This window comes from Odocoileus virginianus, unplaced genomic scaffold (assembly GCF_023699985.2).
Source record: "Odocoileus virginianus isolate 20LAN1187 ecotype Illinois unplaced genomic scaffold, Ovbor_1.2 Unplaced_Contig_11, whole genome shotgun sequence".
NCBI classification, from domain to species: Eukaryota; Metazoa; Chordata; class Mammalia; order Artiodactyla; family Cervidae; genus Odocoileus; species Odocoileus virginianus.
The window spans coordinates 281,192-299,873 of NW_027224328.1; the positions used below are offsets into that span (position 1 = coordinate 281,192).

Genomic DNA, 18,682 nt, shown 5'->3' on the forward strand with positions numbered 1-18,682 from the left:
CTGTTTTGCATATAGGGTTATCGTTACCATCTTTCTAAATTCCATATATATGCGTTAGTATACTGTATTGGTCTTTATCTTTCTGGCTTACTTCACTCTGTATAATGGGCTCCAGTTTCATCCATCTCATTAGAACTAATTCAAATGAATTTTTTTTAATAGCTGAGTAATATTCCATGGTGTATATGTACCACAGCTTCCTTATCCATTTGTCTGCTGATGGGCATCTAGGTTGCTTCCATGTCCTGGCTATTATAAACAGTGCTGCAATGAACATTGGGGTGCATGTGTCTCTTTTCAGATCTGGTTTCCTCAGTGTGTATGCCCAGAAGTGGGATTGCTGGGTCATACAGCAGTTCTATTTCCAGTTTTTTAAGAAATCTCCACACTGTTCTCCACAGCAGCTATACTAGTTTGCATTCCCACCAACAGTGTAAGAGGGTTCCCTTTTCTCCATGCCCTCTCCAGCATTTACTGCTTGTAGACTTTTGGATAGCAGCCATCCTGACTGGTGTGTAATGGTACCTCATTGAGGTTTTGATTTACATTTCTCTGATAATGAGTGATGCTGAGCATCTTTTATGTGTTTGTTAGCCATCTGTATGTCTTCTTTGGAGAAATATCTGTTTAGTTCTTTGGCCCATTTTTTGATTGGGTCATTTATTTTCCTGGAGTTGAGCTGGAGGAGTTGCTTGTATATTTTTGAGATTAATCCTTTGTCTGTTGCTTCATTTGCTATTATTTTCTCCCATTCTGAAGGCTGTCTTTTCACCTTGCTTATAGTTTCCTTTGTTGTGCAAAAGCTTTTAAGTTTCATTAGGTCCCATTTGTTTATTTTTGCTTTTATTTCCAATATTCTGGGAGGTGGGTCATAAAGGATCCTGCTGTGATTTATGTCAGAGAGGGTTTTGCCTATGTTCTCCTCTAGGAGTTTGATAGTTTCTGGTCTTACATTTAGATCTTTAATCCATTTTGAGTTTATTTTTGTGTATGGTGTTAGAAAGTGTTCTAGTTTAAAAATAAAATATTTTTGACACTTAATTTCCATTTAGATCTTTTAAGATGAATTCTATTTGGGAATTATTCTTATCTTACAAAGATAAATTAACAGCAGAATATCAATTTTGTCACCTCAAAATTTCATAAGGAAGAAAAGTTCCAAAATCTCATTCAACAAAATTCATGAAAAATCATATTTGGTATAGGAAGACTGTTTCATGGTTATTCAAGAATGTGACTAAGAAAGGATTAAAGAAAAGTGAAGTAGCAAAAACATCTTATTCTCTACTCTCCCATAAGGAAGAGGAAGGGTTTGTCTCACAAGAAAGAATTGCAGTATGACTGTTACAAGAGTCATGTTTCACCTGCTCTATTGAGTAATTAATGTTCCTATATTGTCATGTCTTTGTGTTACATTTTCATGGTAAGGCTTTGATATTAAATTACAGTGAAAATAATTGACTTGAGACAAAATTTCAGGTTTATTTATTTATTGCTGCAGATATTTGGATTTTATTTTTTAAATGTTAATGATAAAGGGTTGTAAGTTCAACATTATAAAGTCAGGTATACATTATAATAAAATGAACTAAATTAATTAGCAATATGCACAGTTCAGTTCAGTTCAGTTCAGTCGCTCAGTCGTGTCCAACTCTTTGCGACCCCATGGACTGCAGCACACCAGGCCTCCCTGTCCATCACCAACTCCTGGAGTTTACTCAAACTCATGTCCATTGAGTCAGTGATGCCATCCAACCATCTCATCCTCTGTTGTCCCCTTCTCCTCCTGCCTTCAATCTTTCCCAGCATCAAGGTCTTTTCAAATGAGTCAGTTCTTCACATCAGGTGGCCAAAGTATTGGAGTTTCAGCTTCAACATCAGTCCTTCCAATGAATATTCAGGACTGATTTGCAATATGCACAATATGACTTATTCTTTGATCCTGATCTTTAGAATTCATATTATGTTTATCGATTTATATCTTACAGGTTTTTTATTTGAATACAGTTGAAAACAGGCTTCCCTGATGGTTCAGCTGGTAAAGAATCCACTTGCAATGCTGGAGACCTGGGTTCAATCCTTGGGTTGGGAAGATGCCCTGGAGAAGGGAACGGCTACCCACTCCAATATTCTGGCCTGGAGAATTCCACAGACTGTATAGTCCATGGGGTCACAAAGAATTGGACACAACTGAGTGACTTTCACTTTCACTTTTCACAGTCAAAAGCAAAGCTATAATGAAAAGCACTATGTTTGGTGTTTTTAAATATTTATTTATTTATTTGACTCTGTGAGGTCTTAACTGCCTGACAGCATGTGGAATCTTACTTCCACTGCCAGGGATCAAACCTGTGTCTCCTGCACTGGAAAGCAGATTCTCAACCATTGGACCATCAGGGAAGTTCCCAGCACCAGGTTTTATAATCGGGATGAGATTTCTCAATAGGCAGAGGGAAGGAATGTGACTGATTCATCTTTTACTGTCTTAAATGTGTATAAGAAAATCACTTTATACTGACACACTTCACTATTAAAATCAGCATTATAAACTAGGCATTGTAATCCCTAATTTTCATAGTAGAGAGTCAAGATTTAAATATTTACAAGAATTGCATTGATATAGATTTATGGTACTCCAGTTCAGTTCAGTTCAATTCAGTCACTCAGTCGTGTCCGACTCTTTGCAATCCCATGGACTGCAGCATGCCAGGTTTCCCTGTCCATCACCAACTCCCTGGAGCTTACTCAAATTCATGTCCATCAAGTTGGTGACACCATCCAACCATCTCATCCTCATAATCAGTCCTGAATATTCACAGGAAGGACTGATACTGAAGCTGAAACTCCAATACTTTGGCCACCTGATATGAAGAATTGACTCACTGGAAAAGACCCTGATGCTGGGAAAGATTGAAGACAGGAGGAGAAGGGGATGACAAAGGATGAGATGGTACTCCAAATAAACATCAAATTTGGGTTGCAGGCTAAGAGAGCTTATGTCATACTACTTATGTCAGCTTCAGGAAAACATGGTAGATTTCCAAAATCTAGCCCCTGCTCATCACAACTAGAGAAAGCCCATGTGTCAGCAACAAAGACCCAGTGCAGCCAAAAATAAATAAATAATTTTTTTCTAATCTTTCAAAGTAAGTAAAAAAAAAATCATCAACTGTGTTTGGCTTTAGAAGTATGGACTAAGGATAGAGGGAGGTCTTTCACGTGTCACATTTTTCTCATATTATTGAACATAAAAATACTATTTTTATAACTTGGAGAAAAGTAGTAAAACAAAGGGGATAAAATCATATTTGTATTTTAGTTGATGAAAACAGGACTATTAATCATTAATATCTAGCTAATTGTATATTCATTAAATTATTAACATAACTGTTCATTCGTATTGATTCCTGCTGATTGATAATAATAAATAATGGGCTGTAGTCATTGTGATTCACCATTTAGTAATTCATATAACTCACCCACTAGACAGTTTCTCTATCTAGTGGTTCAAAGCCATTTGCTGATAGCATACATTAAAAATGTGTATGTTTATAAAATAAATGTGTAAAATTTGTAAGCATTCTGTAATCTATATAACTGTTAAATGAAAATATGGAGGCAATTGACCAATACATTCAAACAATAAAAAGTCCCTTTGAGAACAGGGATATTTTCTAACACATGGGAAGTCTGTGAGTCATTGGGTGTGGGCATTACCAGGTTTTGTAATATATATATATATAACAAATGTGAGTTTAAATCAATTGAGACCAGTTAATCTTATCCTTAAGTAACAGAACATGACTATATCCAACTAATCTTCCAGAAACACACTGTATTCCAACGTCTAATTGAAATTATTTCTTTCAGCACTCAAATTCATTTTTCCCATTGAGAGAAATAGGCTATAATATTAATATAAAACAAAACCCCCAAGTAATTTAGAACAGTAGAATTAAACTTCCTACTGAGCCTCCTCCAGAATCTCAGAAGCTATGTTATGATGTAAGAAATTGAGATCAGTTGCAAAGTGTATAGTCATACTTCCCAAGGCTGCTCATCTGAGTTGAACCTGTGAAATAGCCTAGTGGCCATCACTTGATAAATGGCATATGTAATCCAAAGTAATAGACTGTTTAAGAGCTTCAAATGAAAGAGGAAGAAAAAGCATAAAAGGTGAAAAGAAATTCACATGGTCAAGGTATAAATACATAAACTACATGCCCAGCTCTGTGTGCAATGTGTCTCCTTTTCAGTTCAGTCTTGTCCGACTCTTTGCAACCCATAGACTGTAGCCTGCCAGGCCCCTCTGTTCATGGGATTCTCCAGGCAAGAATACTGGAGTGGGTTGCCATTTCCTTCTCCAGGGGATCTTCCTGATCCAGGAATCAAACCCAGGTCTCCCTCACTGAAGCCACCGGCGGCTACCATCTGAGCCACCGGGGAAGCCCCCTTTTCCGTTAACAAATGTATAATAGTAAAGATCAAAGTGGTTTGGAAGTGCAGAGGTGAGCTCCACAGATGTCAAGGAAAAATTTAAGGATAAGTGAGGTCTGGAAGAAAGCACAGAAATTTATCCACCAAAATATTAATAAAACAATAATTTTTAAGCCCATCATATTTCCACAAGTTCTGTCTGTTTTGTTGATGCTTAAAACGTCTTCATTTCCCCATTTCGTTGTTTCCTGGAGTGAGGAGACTGACTGTTGTCTGGTAAACTCCCTTGTCCTCCTTATGCAACAAAGGAAATCTTGACATAAACACACAGCCACAGAACAAGTTAATTGTCTTAGGGTTGAGCTTCCTAAAACACAGATCAGGTATTCCTCCTTCATTTTCTTTGGCTCTTATCAACAAAGCACTCTGGGACTCAGAAACTAAGGACAGAGACAGGGAGGAGGAGAGGAGGAGGAAGAAAGAGACAGTGAGGAGGAGAGGAAAGGACGAAAGAGAAAAGAGAAAGAATGAATTCATCCACATCACCAGCATCACAAAGCACAGGTAAGATTTGCAACTATTCCTTTTCCTTCAGTCTTTCCTGGTTGTTCAGTGGTAAAGAATCTGCCTGCCAATGCAGGAGTCACAGGAGACATGGGTTCAATCCCTGGGTTGGGAAGATCCCCTGGAGGAGGAAATGGCAACCTACTCCAGTATTCTGGCCTGGAAAATCCCATGGACAGAGGAGCCTGGTGGGCTATGGTCCATGGGGTCGCAAAGAGTAGGACATGATTGAGCACGCATGCACTTTTCTTTCATAGATTTTTCATGAAAGAGGTGATAAACATTCTGGGGACAGGACAATAAATTTAAGAATGAGTGAGATCTGGAAGAAAGTGGAGAAATTTTATCCATCAAAATAAAATGATATTTTTAAAGCCCTTCATATCTCTCCAAGGTCAGTTTGTTTTGTTGATACTTAAAATGTCATCATTTCTCCATTTTGTTATCTCCTGGAGTGAGGAGACTGACTTGTTGCCCAGTAAATGCCAGTAGAGTAAGAGTGGAGAGACAGAGAATGAAAGACGAGGAAATAAAAGAGGATGGTTAGAAGGCTAGACGTTCTTCTGGAGAGATTGCAGGAGACTGAGTTCAGAGAGAGCTACCAGACTACTGCCTTTTCCATTCAGTGCTTCTCTAAGTGTGGTCCCCAGGCCAACAGCATTCTCAGCTCCTGGAAACTTATGGGTTCCATACCAGCTCTATTGAATTTTTAATTCTGGAGGTGAGACCCCATGATCTGTTTTAGCCAACCTTTCCAATGATTTTGATGCATGCTGAAGTGTGGAATTACTCAGTATAGGTAATAAAAGTGGAAGAAAATAAGCAGGGTCAAATATGAATTTCTTTTCTCTCTTTTGTAGCTCTTTAGGGAAGACTGACCACGTGTATGTCTTTCTTTCTGCAGAGAGAAGATGCTTCTCTTCCCAGCTGTTCTTGTGGGCCATTGCTGGCACTGCCATCCTGCTCCTGAGTGCCTGTTTTATCACCAGATGTGTTGGTGAGTTCTGAGGGTCACATTCAAGCTGCCTAGTGAACATTAGGAGTGAATTCTTCCTTGTTGGCTGTGGGTTCTCTTCTCCCACAAAGGGTATTTCCATTTCCCTGGTGACTCAGATGGTAAAGAGTCCGCCTGTGATGCAGGAGATGTGGGTACTATTCCTGGGTCAGGAAGATCCCCTGGAGAAGGAAATGGCAACCCACTCCTGTATTCTTGCCTGGGAAATCCCATGGACAGAGGAGCCTGGCAGGTTACAGTCCGTGGGGTTGCAAAGAGTCAGACACGACTGAGTGACTGATGCTTTCCCCCATATTTATCTCCAGGTTACTCCTCAAGCCAGAAACCCCAACCAGCATAAAACTGGTACTAAGTTTCAGTGACCTGTGAAACGTTCTTCATGGTACACACTTGTTACCTCCTTAGTGGGCCTGAGTCCACCCTCTCTGTAATCTTGTCATTAGTGTAAACCTCTCTGAGATCCTAGCCAGAGGCACAGGAAGTCACTTCTTGGAAAGAAGTGTTGAGAGGTTAGACTTGGCGAAAGAGTCTTAGGTATTTTGTATTGTTCTTGTGGGGCCTTCCCTGGTGGCTCAGTGGTAAAGAATCTGCTGGCAATACAGGAGACGTGGGTTGGATCCCTGTGTCGGGAAGATCCTCTGGAAAAGGGAATGGCTATCCACTCCATTCCTGCCTGAAGAATCCCATGGACAGAGGAGCCTGGCAGGCCATAGTCCATTGCAAAAAGCTGGACATGACTTAGCAACTAAACAACAGCAACAAAAGAGAATCCAAACACATTTATTATATATGTTTAGCAGATCATGGTATCTGGTCCCATTACTTCGTGGGAAATAGATGGGGAAACAGTGGAAGCAGTGTCGGACTTTATTTTGGGGGGCTTCAAAATCGCTGTGGATGGTGATTGCAGCCATGAAATTAAAAGATGCTTACTCCTTGGAAGGAAACTTATGACCAACCTAGATAGCATATTAAAAAGCAGAGACATTACTTTGCCAACAAAGGTCTGTCTAGTCAAGGCTATGGTTTTTCCAGTGGTCATGTATGGATGTGAGATTTGGACTGTGAAGAAAGCTGAGTACCAAAAAATTGATGCTTTTGAACTGTGGTGTTGGAGAAGACTCTTAAGAGTCCCTTGGACAGCAAGGAGATCCAACCAGTCCATTCTAAAGGATATCAGTCCTGGGTGTTCATTGGAAGGACTGATGCTGAAGCTGAAACTCCAATATTTTGGCCACCTCATGCGAAAAGTTGACTCATTGGAAAAGACCCTGATCTGGGAGGGATTGGGGGCAGGAGGAGAAGGGGACGACAGAGGATGAGATGGCTGGATGGCATCACCGACTCAATGGACATGAGTTTGAGTAAATTCTGGGAGTTGGTGATGGGCAGGGCCTGGCGTGCTGTGATTCATGGGGTCGCAAAGAGTTGGACATGGCTGAGCAAATGAACTGAACTGAACTGAACTGAACTCATTGTTGAGTTTATTTTTCCAGATTATGCACACACTACTAGGAATACATCCAGGTAAAATATACAAGCTGCTAAATTGAATTTGAATTTGGCAATTTATATGATCAGTGGCCATTCCAATAATTCATTCATTCAATATTACTGAAACCAATCTTCTGCATTAGCATCATCATGTTGTTAATGAAGTTCATTCAATAAATAGATAATTCATTTTCATCTTAGACTAGAGCTTATTGCTTAGGACTTACCAAGCATATTGTACCTTTAGTAAGACAGTTATATTGAGATACATAATTTCTACAGGTAAATTCATATGGGTGTCTTTCTTTGGTAAGAAATTGGCTGAGAAGAATATTTTGTTTGTGGAATCAAGGAAAACATTAACATTTCAAAAATATTTGCCTTTTAAAATGCATTCTACCAGGTAGGTGAGGAAAAAAGTTTTCTTCTACTCTTCTGTCTCAGCTAGGGCTTTGTTACAAGAAAAAAAAAAAAACATACAAATGTATTTAATGTGAGTTTCACATTTGTTTTCTTTGGGTCTTCGAACCTGAAATAAAGTACATTTATCTTCATAAATCAGGAAAAGCATGAAATGTGAATTCTCTCTTCTCTGAATAAGCAAACCTCAGTTCCTATCCATGTTGAAGTAAAAGTAGATAGTAAGGGAATATCATAACTGCTGGTACTTTTATAACTATAAGAAAAAATCTAATGTATTTGTAAAAAAAATTTTAATTGGAGAATAATTGCTTTACAATGTTATGCTGGTTTCTGCCATATGACAATGTGAATCAGCCATAAATATGCATATGCCCCCTCCCTCTTGAGTCTCCCTCCCACCCCATCCCACCCCTCTAGCTTATCACAGCCACTGGGTTGAAATCCCTGCATCATACAGCAAATTCCCACTAGCAATCTATTTTATATATGGTAATGTATCTTTTTCTCAATTCATCCCACCCTCTCTCTCCCAGACTGTGTCCTCAAGCCTGTTCCCTATGTCTGCGTCTCTATTCCTGCCCTGCAGATAGGTTCATCAGTGTCAGATAAAATGTACTTTTACTAAAGTGAAAGTGAAGTCGCTTAGTTGTGTCCAACTCTTTGCAACCCCACGGACTGTAGCCTACCAGGCTCCTCCATCCATGGGATTCTCCAGGCAAGAATACTGGAGTGGGTTGCCATTTCCTTCTCCAGGGGAGCTTCCCGACCCAGGGATCGAACCCGGGTCTCCCACACTGCAGGCAGATGCTTTACCCTCTGAGCCACCAGGGAAGCTTTTATTAAGGGTAATGAATATTAGTTGTGCCCCTTTACCTTACAGTGACATATGGCATCTTTCAACTATGTGATGAGAAAAAGTTCCAGCCACCTGGGGATTCCATGGAACTCTCCTGCTATAATGATGGATCAGGTATGTGTGCTGTGCTTAGTCGCTCAGTCGTGTCTGACTCTTTGTGACCCTATGTAGTACACCAGGCTCTTCTGTCCATGGGGATTCTCCAAAATACTGGTGTGGGTTTCCATGCCCTCCTCCAGGGATCTTCCCAACCCAGAGATCAAACCCAGATCTCCCACAGGTGGATTATTTACCATCTGAGCCAGTAGGGAAGCCCAAGGGGTCAGGTATAATAGACCTCACACTTGAACATCTCAATTTACATAGCAACATTTTCTGGCTTTAGATTGATTTGGGGATAAGTAAAATAATCAAGTTGGGTCCTGTTTTTCAAAAGCAAAATGCAAAATCTTGCCTGTACTGTCAAAGAATAATGAGAAGTTGGAAGACAAGAATAAAACTTTGAAAGTGCAATTTGTGTTCAAGCAGGAAACTTTGGGAACATTATAGCAAACCTTTAGAATAAATGTGAGGTGTATGGCTTAAGAGTCAGTCTAGAAGTTGAAGGTGTTATTCCCAGAAGTGTGCTTTTTATTTTCATCCATCACCTGCTTCCAAAATGAAGTGAAGAAGGAAAAAACATGTAGGAAGGAAACTTGAAAATATCTCAGAAATATGCTCCCTATACTCTTCCATATTGTCCTGGTCCAAGTCTCAGCAAAATGCTACTTGACAATGGAAAGTGACTTCCTTCTCTGAGCTATGATTTCCTCACCATTAAATGAAGAGGGATTGGGCTATTTATTTTTAATAAACTTCATAGGCTGAAATTCTATAGTTTTAAGAACTGTAGGACAACTGGTTTGGAGATTCTGTTGAGGGTATATTGTTTGGAAAACATGAGAGACAGTTGCTTAGTGGTCACTCAGATAAAATACATAATTTTTCTCTGAACTTGGTAGTCTATGAACAGATAATAGGATCCCATGTCAATAGCATAACTGAGGAAGATTGTATATATCAGGGGTTCCCAATCTCTTTGGGGATAAGCAAAGTAATTGAGTTGAGTCCTGTTTTTCAAAAGTAAAATGCAAAATCTTGCCTGTCAGATAATAATGAGAATTTGGTAAGAGGACAAGAATAAAACTTTGGAAGTGCAATTAGCATTCAAACAGGAAACTTTGGGGATGTTACAGCAAACCTTTAGAATAAATGTGTACCAGTCCAAAGACCAGTACCTCCTGTCAGATCAACAGTGGCATTAGATTAGAAATAAAGTGTACAATATAAATGCAATGCACTTGAATCATCCTGAAACCAGCTCCCCACCTGCTCCATGAAAAATTGTCTTCCACAAAACCTGTCCCTGGTGCCAAATGGTTGGAGACCACTTTTATACGATTGTGTTAATATTTATTGGCACTGACATCTAGAAAGTAAGGATTATGTCTTGAAAGACAAGAACATTGCTGTTTGTGTTTGTTGACTGAGGAATTACCTAAAGTCTTGGATAGTAAGATGTGGAGTATGAACAAGGGGTTCCAAGGCTTCTGACTCTAAGTGAAGAACTTATCAGCTCAGAGGAAGGTTTCTATCATCTTAGCCGGTTCATGTGAGACTCTCACAGAAATTTCTCTCCTTCTAGGTTCAGTCAAGAATTGCTGTCCATTGAAGTGGGTCCATTTTCAATCCAGCTGCTACTTCTTTTCTGTTAACATCATGTCCTGGACAGCAAGTCTAAAAAACTGCTCGAGCATGGGCGCTCACCTGGTGGTTATCAACACGCAGGAGGAGCAGGTAGTTGAGTACAGCATCCTCCAGTGTAGTGAAACATCCTTCACAGGACCCATCTCCCTTTACCCCATACATGCTTGTGTATAGTATTTGACCCACAATTTCTATGTGTCACATGAATTTACTGAAATACATGCTGTTCTTAACTTTTCTGGAAGTCATTACCAACTTTATTTTCTTTACTAGAAGAAACCAGGATAAAAAGAAATTTTCATGTTTAATTCCTTTATTAGGAAGGCAGGATAAAAAGAGGGCTGGGACTTCATTTTATTTATTATTTATTAATTTGTAATTATTATTACCTAAAAGATGATGCTGTGAAAGTGCTGCACTCAATATGCCAGCAAATTTGGAAAACTCAGCAGTGGCCACAGGACTGGAAAAGGTCCGTTTTCATTCCAATTCCTAAGAAAGGCAATGCCAAGGAATGCTCAAACTACTGCACAATTGCACTCATCTCACACGCTAGTAAAGTAATGCTCAAAATTCTCCAAGCCAGGCTTCAACAGTACATGAACCGTGAACTTCCAGATGTTCAAGCTGGATTTAGAAAAGGCAGAGGAACCAGAGATCAAATTGCCAACATCCATTGCATCATCGAAAAAGCAAGAGAGTTCCAGAAAACATCTATTTCTGCTTTATTGACTATGCCAAAGCCTTTGACTGTGTGGATCACAATAATACTGTGGAAAATTATTCAAGAGATGGGAATACCAGACCACTTGACCTGCCTCTTGAGAAACCTGTATGCAGGTCAGGAAGCAACAGTTAGAACTGGACATGGAACAACAGACTGGTTCCAAATAGGAAAAGGAATACATTAAGGCTGTATATTGTCACCCTGCTTATTTAACTTATATGCAGAGTACATCATGAGAAACGCTGGGCTGGATAAAGCACAAGCTGGAATGAAAATTGCCAGGAGAAATAGCAATAACCTCAGATATGCAAATGATACCACCCTTATGGCAGAAAGTGAAGAAGAACTAAAGAGCCTCTTGATGAAAGTGAAAGAGGAGAGTGAAAAAGTTGGCTTAAAGCTCAACATTCAGAAAACCAAGATCATGGCATCCGGTCCCATCACTTCATGGCAAATAGATGGGGAAACAGTGGAAACAGTGGCAGACTTTATTTTGGGAGGCTCCAAAATCACTGCAGATGGTGACTGCAGCCATGAAATTAAAAAAAAGATGCTTACTCCTTAGAAAGAAAGTTAGGACCAACTTAGACAGCATATTAAAAAGCAGAGACATTACTTTGCCAACAAAGGTCCATCTAGTCAAAGCTATGGTTTTTCTGGTAGTCATGTATGGATGTGAGAGTTGGACTATAAAGAAAGCTGAGAGCTGAAGAATTGATGCTTTTGAACTGTGGTGTTGGAGAAGACTCTTGAGAGTCTCTTGGACTGCAAGGAGATCCAACTAGTCCATCCTAAAGGAAATCAGTCCTGAATATTCATTGAAAGGACTGATGTTGAAGCTGAAACTTCAATACTTTGGCCATCTGATGCGAAGAGCTGATTCATTCCCTGATGTTGGGAAAGATGAGGGCAGGAGGAGAAGGGGACGACAGAAGATGAGATGATTGGATGGCATCACTGACTCAATGGACATGAGTTTGAGTAAACTCTGGAAGTTGGTGATGGACAGGGAAGCCTGGTGTGCTGCAGCCCATGGGGTCACAAAGAGTCGGACATGACCAAGTAACTGAACTGAACTGAATTATTACTTTATTTATTCATTTTTAGTTTATATTTTATATATTTTATTTTATTTTTATTTTTATTTTATTTATTCATTATTTTTATGGAGCATAATTGCTTTACAATGTTGTGTTAGTTTCTGCTGTACAACAAAATGAATCAGCCATATGTATACATATATCCCCTCCCTCTTGAACCTCCCTCCCACCCCCATCCCACCCCTCTAGGTCATCACAGAGCACTGAGCTGAGCTCCCTGTGCTATATAGCAGCTTCCCACTAGCTATCTATTTTACACACGATGGGGTACATCTGGGGACCTCATTTTAGAATTACCAGTGTGTTTAGAAACATGTGAAAGAGGGTAAGCAGAAGTTGTCCATTATATTTAAGGTAAGATTTGTAATGTTTTGTGCTACCCATAACCATAGATAATCTTTGCATGAGTTATTGAGAAGCTTCTCTGTCAAAAGCTCCTTTTCACTGGCATAATTTTATGTTACCTATGCTTTACCAAAATAAATCCTCTATAATCTTACCATTTCAGGCTCATTTTTCTATCATCTCCAGTCCAAATCCTACTTCTCTCTTAATACCTTCAATTACCTTCAACATTTGTTTGGAATTGGAATAAATGATCTCCTCTTTTGTTGTGTGTATCTTCCATAGGAATTCCTTCACCATGCAAAACCTAGAAACAAAGAGTTTTATATTGGACTGACAGACCAGGTGGTTGAGGGTCAGTGGAAATGGGTAGATGGTACACCTCTCACAAAGTCTCTGAGGTAATTTCCTTCTTGTAGTAGAATTATTGGTTGTTGTTTAGTCGCTCCGTTGTGCCCAACTCTTTTGAGACCCCATGGGCTGTAGCCTGCCAGGTTCCTCTGTTCATGGGATTTTCCAGGCAAGAATACTGGAGCAAGTTGCCATTTCCTTCTTCAGGAAATCTTCCTGACCCAGGGATTAAATCTGTGTCTCCTTCATTGGCAGGTGGAGTCTTTACCACTGAACCACCTGGGAAGCCCAGTAGAATTATAACACTAGCCCAAACTGTAAAGTTAGACCACTGTTGAGGAGAGTCCTCAGAACCTCCTTCTGGTCCAGGAGGTATATTCATGTCCATTCTTGGTGATATTAAATGCAAAAATAAAAAGAGCTGATATATAAGACAGAAAAGAGAAGCACAAGGATCTGCTGCCTCCATCTCCTAGAATTACCTCAGAATAAAAAGGGAAATAACAGACAAAATGAGAAGAGGCTTAAAACTGAACGCTAATTCATGGGAAATGCAGGGGAGACAAAGAGTAGAATTTGGAGTCTTATGCCCCCAAACTGTAGTCAATGAGACAAAAACAATGATTGAGAAAAACAACAGATTCTTTTCTTAGAGCTTTGAATTTTAAAAAATTAATTATTTTTGGCTACACTGGGTCTTCGTTGCTTTGTGAGGGCTTTCTCTAGATGCAGGGGCTACTCTTCATTTCAGTGCACGGACTTCTCATTGTGGTGGCTCTCTTGTGGAGGAGCACAGGCTCCAGGGTGCGTGGACTTGGGTAGCTGCGGCCCACAGGCTGAGAAGTTGTGGCTCTCGAGCTCTAGAGGGCTTCGGCTCAGTAGTTGTCATGCACAGGCTTAGGCGCTCCGTGGCACGTAGGATCTTCCCAGATCATGGACTGAACCTGTGTCCCCTGCATTGGTAGGTGAATTCTTATCCACCATGCCACAAGGAAAGTCTGAGACAACAGATTCCTATGGGCTAAAAGTAAGATGTTCTGACCGTTTAAAACATTGTTCTGTAGCCCCAGTGAAGTATGCACCTCAGTGAATACAGACTCTATAGGATAATGGGAGCTAAACACGATGTGAGTTGTGTGCGTGAAGGAAACAAATCCACCAGGATATCCCTCTTTCCCCTAACATCTCCATTTTGGGTCTAAAGCCATGAGCGACCACAGCAGAATAGAAAGTCAGAAAGGTCCCATTTAACTTCACTATTCACAAACTCTATGACTTAGAGAAATGGTTTAGCTCTTCTGAGATTCTTTTGCTTCATCAACAAAGTGGGGATTATAATATCTGTTTCATAAAATTGTTGTAAGGTCAAACACGAATGTATTTTGCCTAGTTTATAGGGCTTCCCAGGTGGTGCTAATGGTAAAGAACCATCTTGCCCAATGCAGGAGAGGTAAGAGAGTTAGCTTCAGTCCCTGGGTCGGGAAAATGCCCTGCAGCAGGAAATGGCAACCCACTCCAGTATTCTTGCCTGGAGAATCCCATGGAGAGAGGAGCCTGGTGAGCTACATACAGTCCATAAGGTCACAAAGAGTCAGACATGAATAAAGCAACTTAGCATGCACACACAAGTCACCTTGCCTCATGTAAATCTCCCCTGTCGCTCTCTTTCAGCTTCTGGGATGCAGGGGAGCCCAACAACCTGGTTACCTTGGAGGACTGCGCCACCATAAGGGACTCCTCAAATCCAAGGCAAAACTGGAATGATGTGCCCTGTTTCTCCAGGATGTTTCGGATTTGCGAAATGCCAGAAAGAAAGATTTGAGAAAAGAAAAATCTTCAAGACACGAGGCACAACCCTAAAATGTATAAATGGAAAAGAACAAGCGATAATCATAACCACACAACTCCAACGTGAGAAAAGCAGGCATTGCACTTTTTTAGGACTTGATAAATGTTTTCTGCTTTGATATAAAAATAAGTCATTTTGAAGGTATAATTCATGGTGTGTGTTTTTGTCTACCTCGGTCTTGGGATTTCTCAGACAAGCTTCTCTAGCAATGCTGCAAGAAGGGCTATTCCTTTTTCCTTTCGGTATAAATACTTCATTTATGAGTATTTATGTGAAACTACAGGGACACAAACAAGCACCAAATCCAGCAAAGAAGAGAATTTTGGAAAGTGTCTTAAACAGTTCAAATTCAGTCTCTGTGTCATGTCTTCTTTATAGTTCCTGAAAAATCTGTCTTCTTGATTTCATTTTGTTTTTTACCCCCTACCCAAGCATATCACTTCACTGTGTTCTCCTCTATAATGAGTAGGAAACTTTTCAAGTCATGAACATATTCCTAATTAAAAAAGACTTGTGTGAGAGGGATGGGATGGGGAGGAAGGTGGGAGGGGGTTCAGGATGGGGAACACATGTACACCCATGGAGGATTCAAGTCAATGTATGGCAAAACCAATACAATGTTGTAAAGTAAAATAAATAAATAATTTTTAAAAAATAAATAAATAAAAGACTGGTGTGGACTTTCCAGCCAAAGGCATTTACTTTGCCTACTTATTAATAGAAAGGCCATACTAACCTTCAGCTCCAAAGAGATTGTCATCCAGGGACTTCCCTGCTGGTTCAGTGTCTGGGACTTCACTGTCCAAAGCAGAGGATTCAGGTTCAATCCCTGGTCAGGGAGCAGGAATCCCATATGCCTCATGGCCAACCAACCAAGACATAAAAAGCAGGAGCAATATAAATTATTCTAAGAGAACAATCGATTTCACCCTTTCCGTCACAAGCCTGTCCATTTATTGCATAATAGTCTGTCAGTGGTCTTCCCTGGTAGCTCAGCTGATAAAGAATCTACCATCAAGAGACCCTGGTTCCATTCCTGGGTCGGGAAGTTCCCTGGAGAAGGGATAGGCTATCCACTCCAGTATTCTTGAGCTTCCCTGGTAGCTCAGATGGTAAAGAATCCGCCTGCAATGCAGGAGACCTGGATTTGATCCCTGGGTTGGGAAGATCCCCTGGAGGAGGGCATGGCAACCCACTCCAGTATTCTTGCCTGGAGAATCCCCATGGACAGAGGGGCCTGGTGGGCCACAGTCCACGGGGTCACAAAGAGTTGACACGACTGAACAACTAAGCACAGCACAGTCTGTCATTACTGATAAGATTATTCAAGAATATGTAAGTGACACAGCAGCTTTTATAAGCATATTTCTTGCACACAGCACCATAAATAGACCCTCAAAATCATACATTGGAATTAATGTATACACATTGAATGGGAAAATTCAACTGAATAAATGAATATAATATATTAGCTTTCTTTACAAATGTTTTTTTCTCATAGGCGTGACAATCTGTGTTTTTGAAATCAATATGCCTTTAAAACAAAAGTTATTCAACCTGAAAGAAATTTAATAAATATATCTTCAACTTTCTAATTTTTTCCATATCATAAACATCAAATGAGGAAACATTTAAAAATATGTGGAAATGTGTTTGTTCATGGCTTTTATACTTCAGATGGCTATAATATTTTAAATTTTATTTTGATATTGAAAGACACATAAAAATATTAATGCATATATTTCACTATTTACAAGTTAAGTTATGCAACTAACTGCCTTCAAAGTTTGGCAAAAAAAAAAAGAATTGTTAAGATTTTATTAGAGTAAAGATCATTAGAACCTAAATTATTTATCAGAAAAATTCTTCTTTGAGAAGCAGATCATCCAGTTGAAATTGTTTTTAAATATCATATTTTATAAATGGGGTTATATAAATACTTAGGCACCAGAAAACCCAAAAAGTCACAAAAAATAAAGAGTAGTCAGTCATTCATATTCCCAAGACCATGTTCTCCAAATAAACCACTGTTACAATTTAAATACTATTACCACTTGGGCCCCTAATTTTTTAAAAAAGAAAAATCCCTTTACTACATCGTTTAAAAATGTTACCTATTTATTATTAAAAATTTTTACAGAGCAACAATTGTATAAAGATGAAAGTAAAAAAAAGAATTGAACTCCAAGTTGATATAGGTAAGATTGATCGGAATCATACAGCAATGATGTATGAAATTTCAATTTAACTTTCTTTTAAAGTATGAATTTAATTTTACTTAAATTTACCAAACAAAAAAATTGAAGTGAAATTAAAGAATTTTTGAAATTCAAGAATTTTATAGGCCTTATGCTGCTGCTGCTTAGCTGCTTCAGTTGTGTCCAACTCCATGAGACCCTAGGGACTGAAGCCTGCCCAGCTCCTCTGTGCATGGGATTCTCTAGACAAGAGTACTGGAATGGATTGCCATGCCCTCCTTCAGGTTATAGGCCTTATAGATAACCACAAAAATTTTTTTCCTAAAGGGTCCCTAACAGAAAAATAATAAGGAATCATTTAAAATGTTCTTCTTACTCTTCTTTTTTAAATTGGAGGATAATTGCTTTACAATGTTGTGTTAATTTCTGCTGTACAATAACATGAATCAGCTATACGTGTATCCTCCTTCTTGAGCCTCCCTCCCGCTCCCACACCCATCCCACCCCTCTAGGCTGTCATAAGAGTACCCAGCTGAGCTCCCTGTGCTACCCAGCAGCTTCCTACTAGATATCCACTTTACACATGGTAGTATAGATATGTCAGTGCAAATCTCTCAATTCATCCCACCTTCTCTTTCCCCCTGCTGTGTCCACAAGTTCTTCTCTATGTCTGCATCTCTATTCCTGCCCTGCAAATAGGTTCATCAGTACCATTTTTCTAGATTCTATATATATGCATTAATATATAATATATGTTTTTCTCTTTCTGACTTACTTCTCTCCTCTTGCTCTTTCATTTCTTCCTCCTCCCACTCTGCTGTCCTTTTCCTTTCTCAACAATATAGCCCCCAAATCATTCGGGTGGGGCAAACTTAAGGAGCTTTTACATGTGCACATGTGGATGCATGCAAGGAGACATAACCATATGTGGATATACATATAAGAAATCAGTAATCATAGTTACGCTGAAGGGGTATTTAGAGGTTTGGAGTGGAAGAGAGAGTCACCTTATACTTTTAATAATGTTTTTTACTGTTTGCCTTTTTAACACATATACATTACTTTTTCAAAGATAAAAAATGTTTAGATTTTCTTTTTAAAGACTTTCTTGATGTGGACCTTTTTTTAAAGTCTTATTGAATTTGTTACAATATTGCTTCTGTTCCACATTTTGGTTTTTTGGCCATGAGGCATATGGGAGATCTTACCTTCCCAACCAGGGATCAAACCTGCACCTACTGCATTGGAAGGTGAAGTCTTAACCAATGGACTGCCAGGGAAGTCTCCAAAAAGTGCTTAGGTTTTTTAAATGCTTCAGACTTCTAGGACATTCTATTACAATGTCCTTAAGAAAGTAGCATTTATTTTTATGAAATTACTATTAGCTGTTTTTAAAAAAAATTGTGAAGACTATATATGAGAGGTGCCATGAGAACTGAGAATTGACTGAAAGGGACCAAGGGTGGAAACAGGGAGATCAATCAGAAGGCCATTATAATAATCCAGGTAAACAGATGTTTACTTGGTCCGGTGGAAGCCATGGAGAGAATGAAAAATGATCCGAATTGGGAGAAAAA

The 18,682-nt window shown here is 39.3% G+C and overlaps 1 protein-coding gene across 1 annotated transcript; it reads left to right on the forward strand.

Moving 5' to 3' along the window:
* Nucleotides 1-4,746: 4,746 nt before the first annotated feature.
* Nucleotides 4,747-15,400, forward strand: CLEC4E (C-type lectin domain family 4 member E). The gene is made up of 6 exons (XM_020898736.2): nucleotides 4,747-5,001; nucleotides 5,906-5,998; nucleotides 8,814-8,903; nucleotides 10,474-10,625; nucleotides 12,993-13,108; nucleotides 14,730-15,400. Exons 1-6 carry the CDS (start codon nucleotides 4,965-4,967, stop codon nucleotides 14,878-14,880), a joined length of 639 nt encoding a protein of 212 aa, XP_020754395.2. The 5' UTR covers nucleotides 4,747-4,964; the 3' UTR covers nucleotides 14,881-15,400.
* The last annotated feature ends 3,282 nt before the right edge of the window (nucleotides 15,401-18,682 follow it).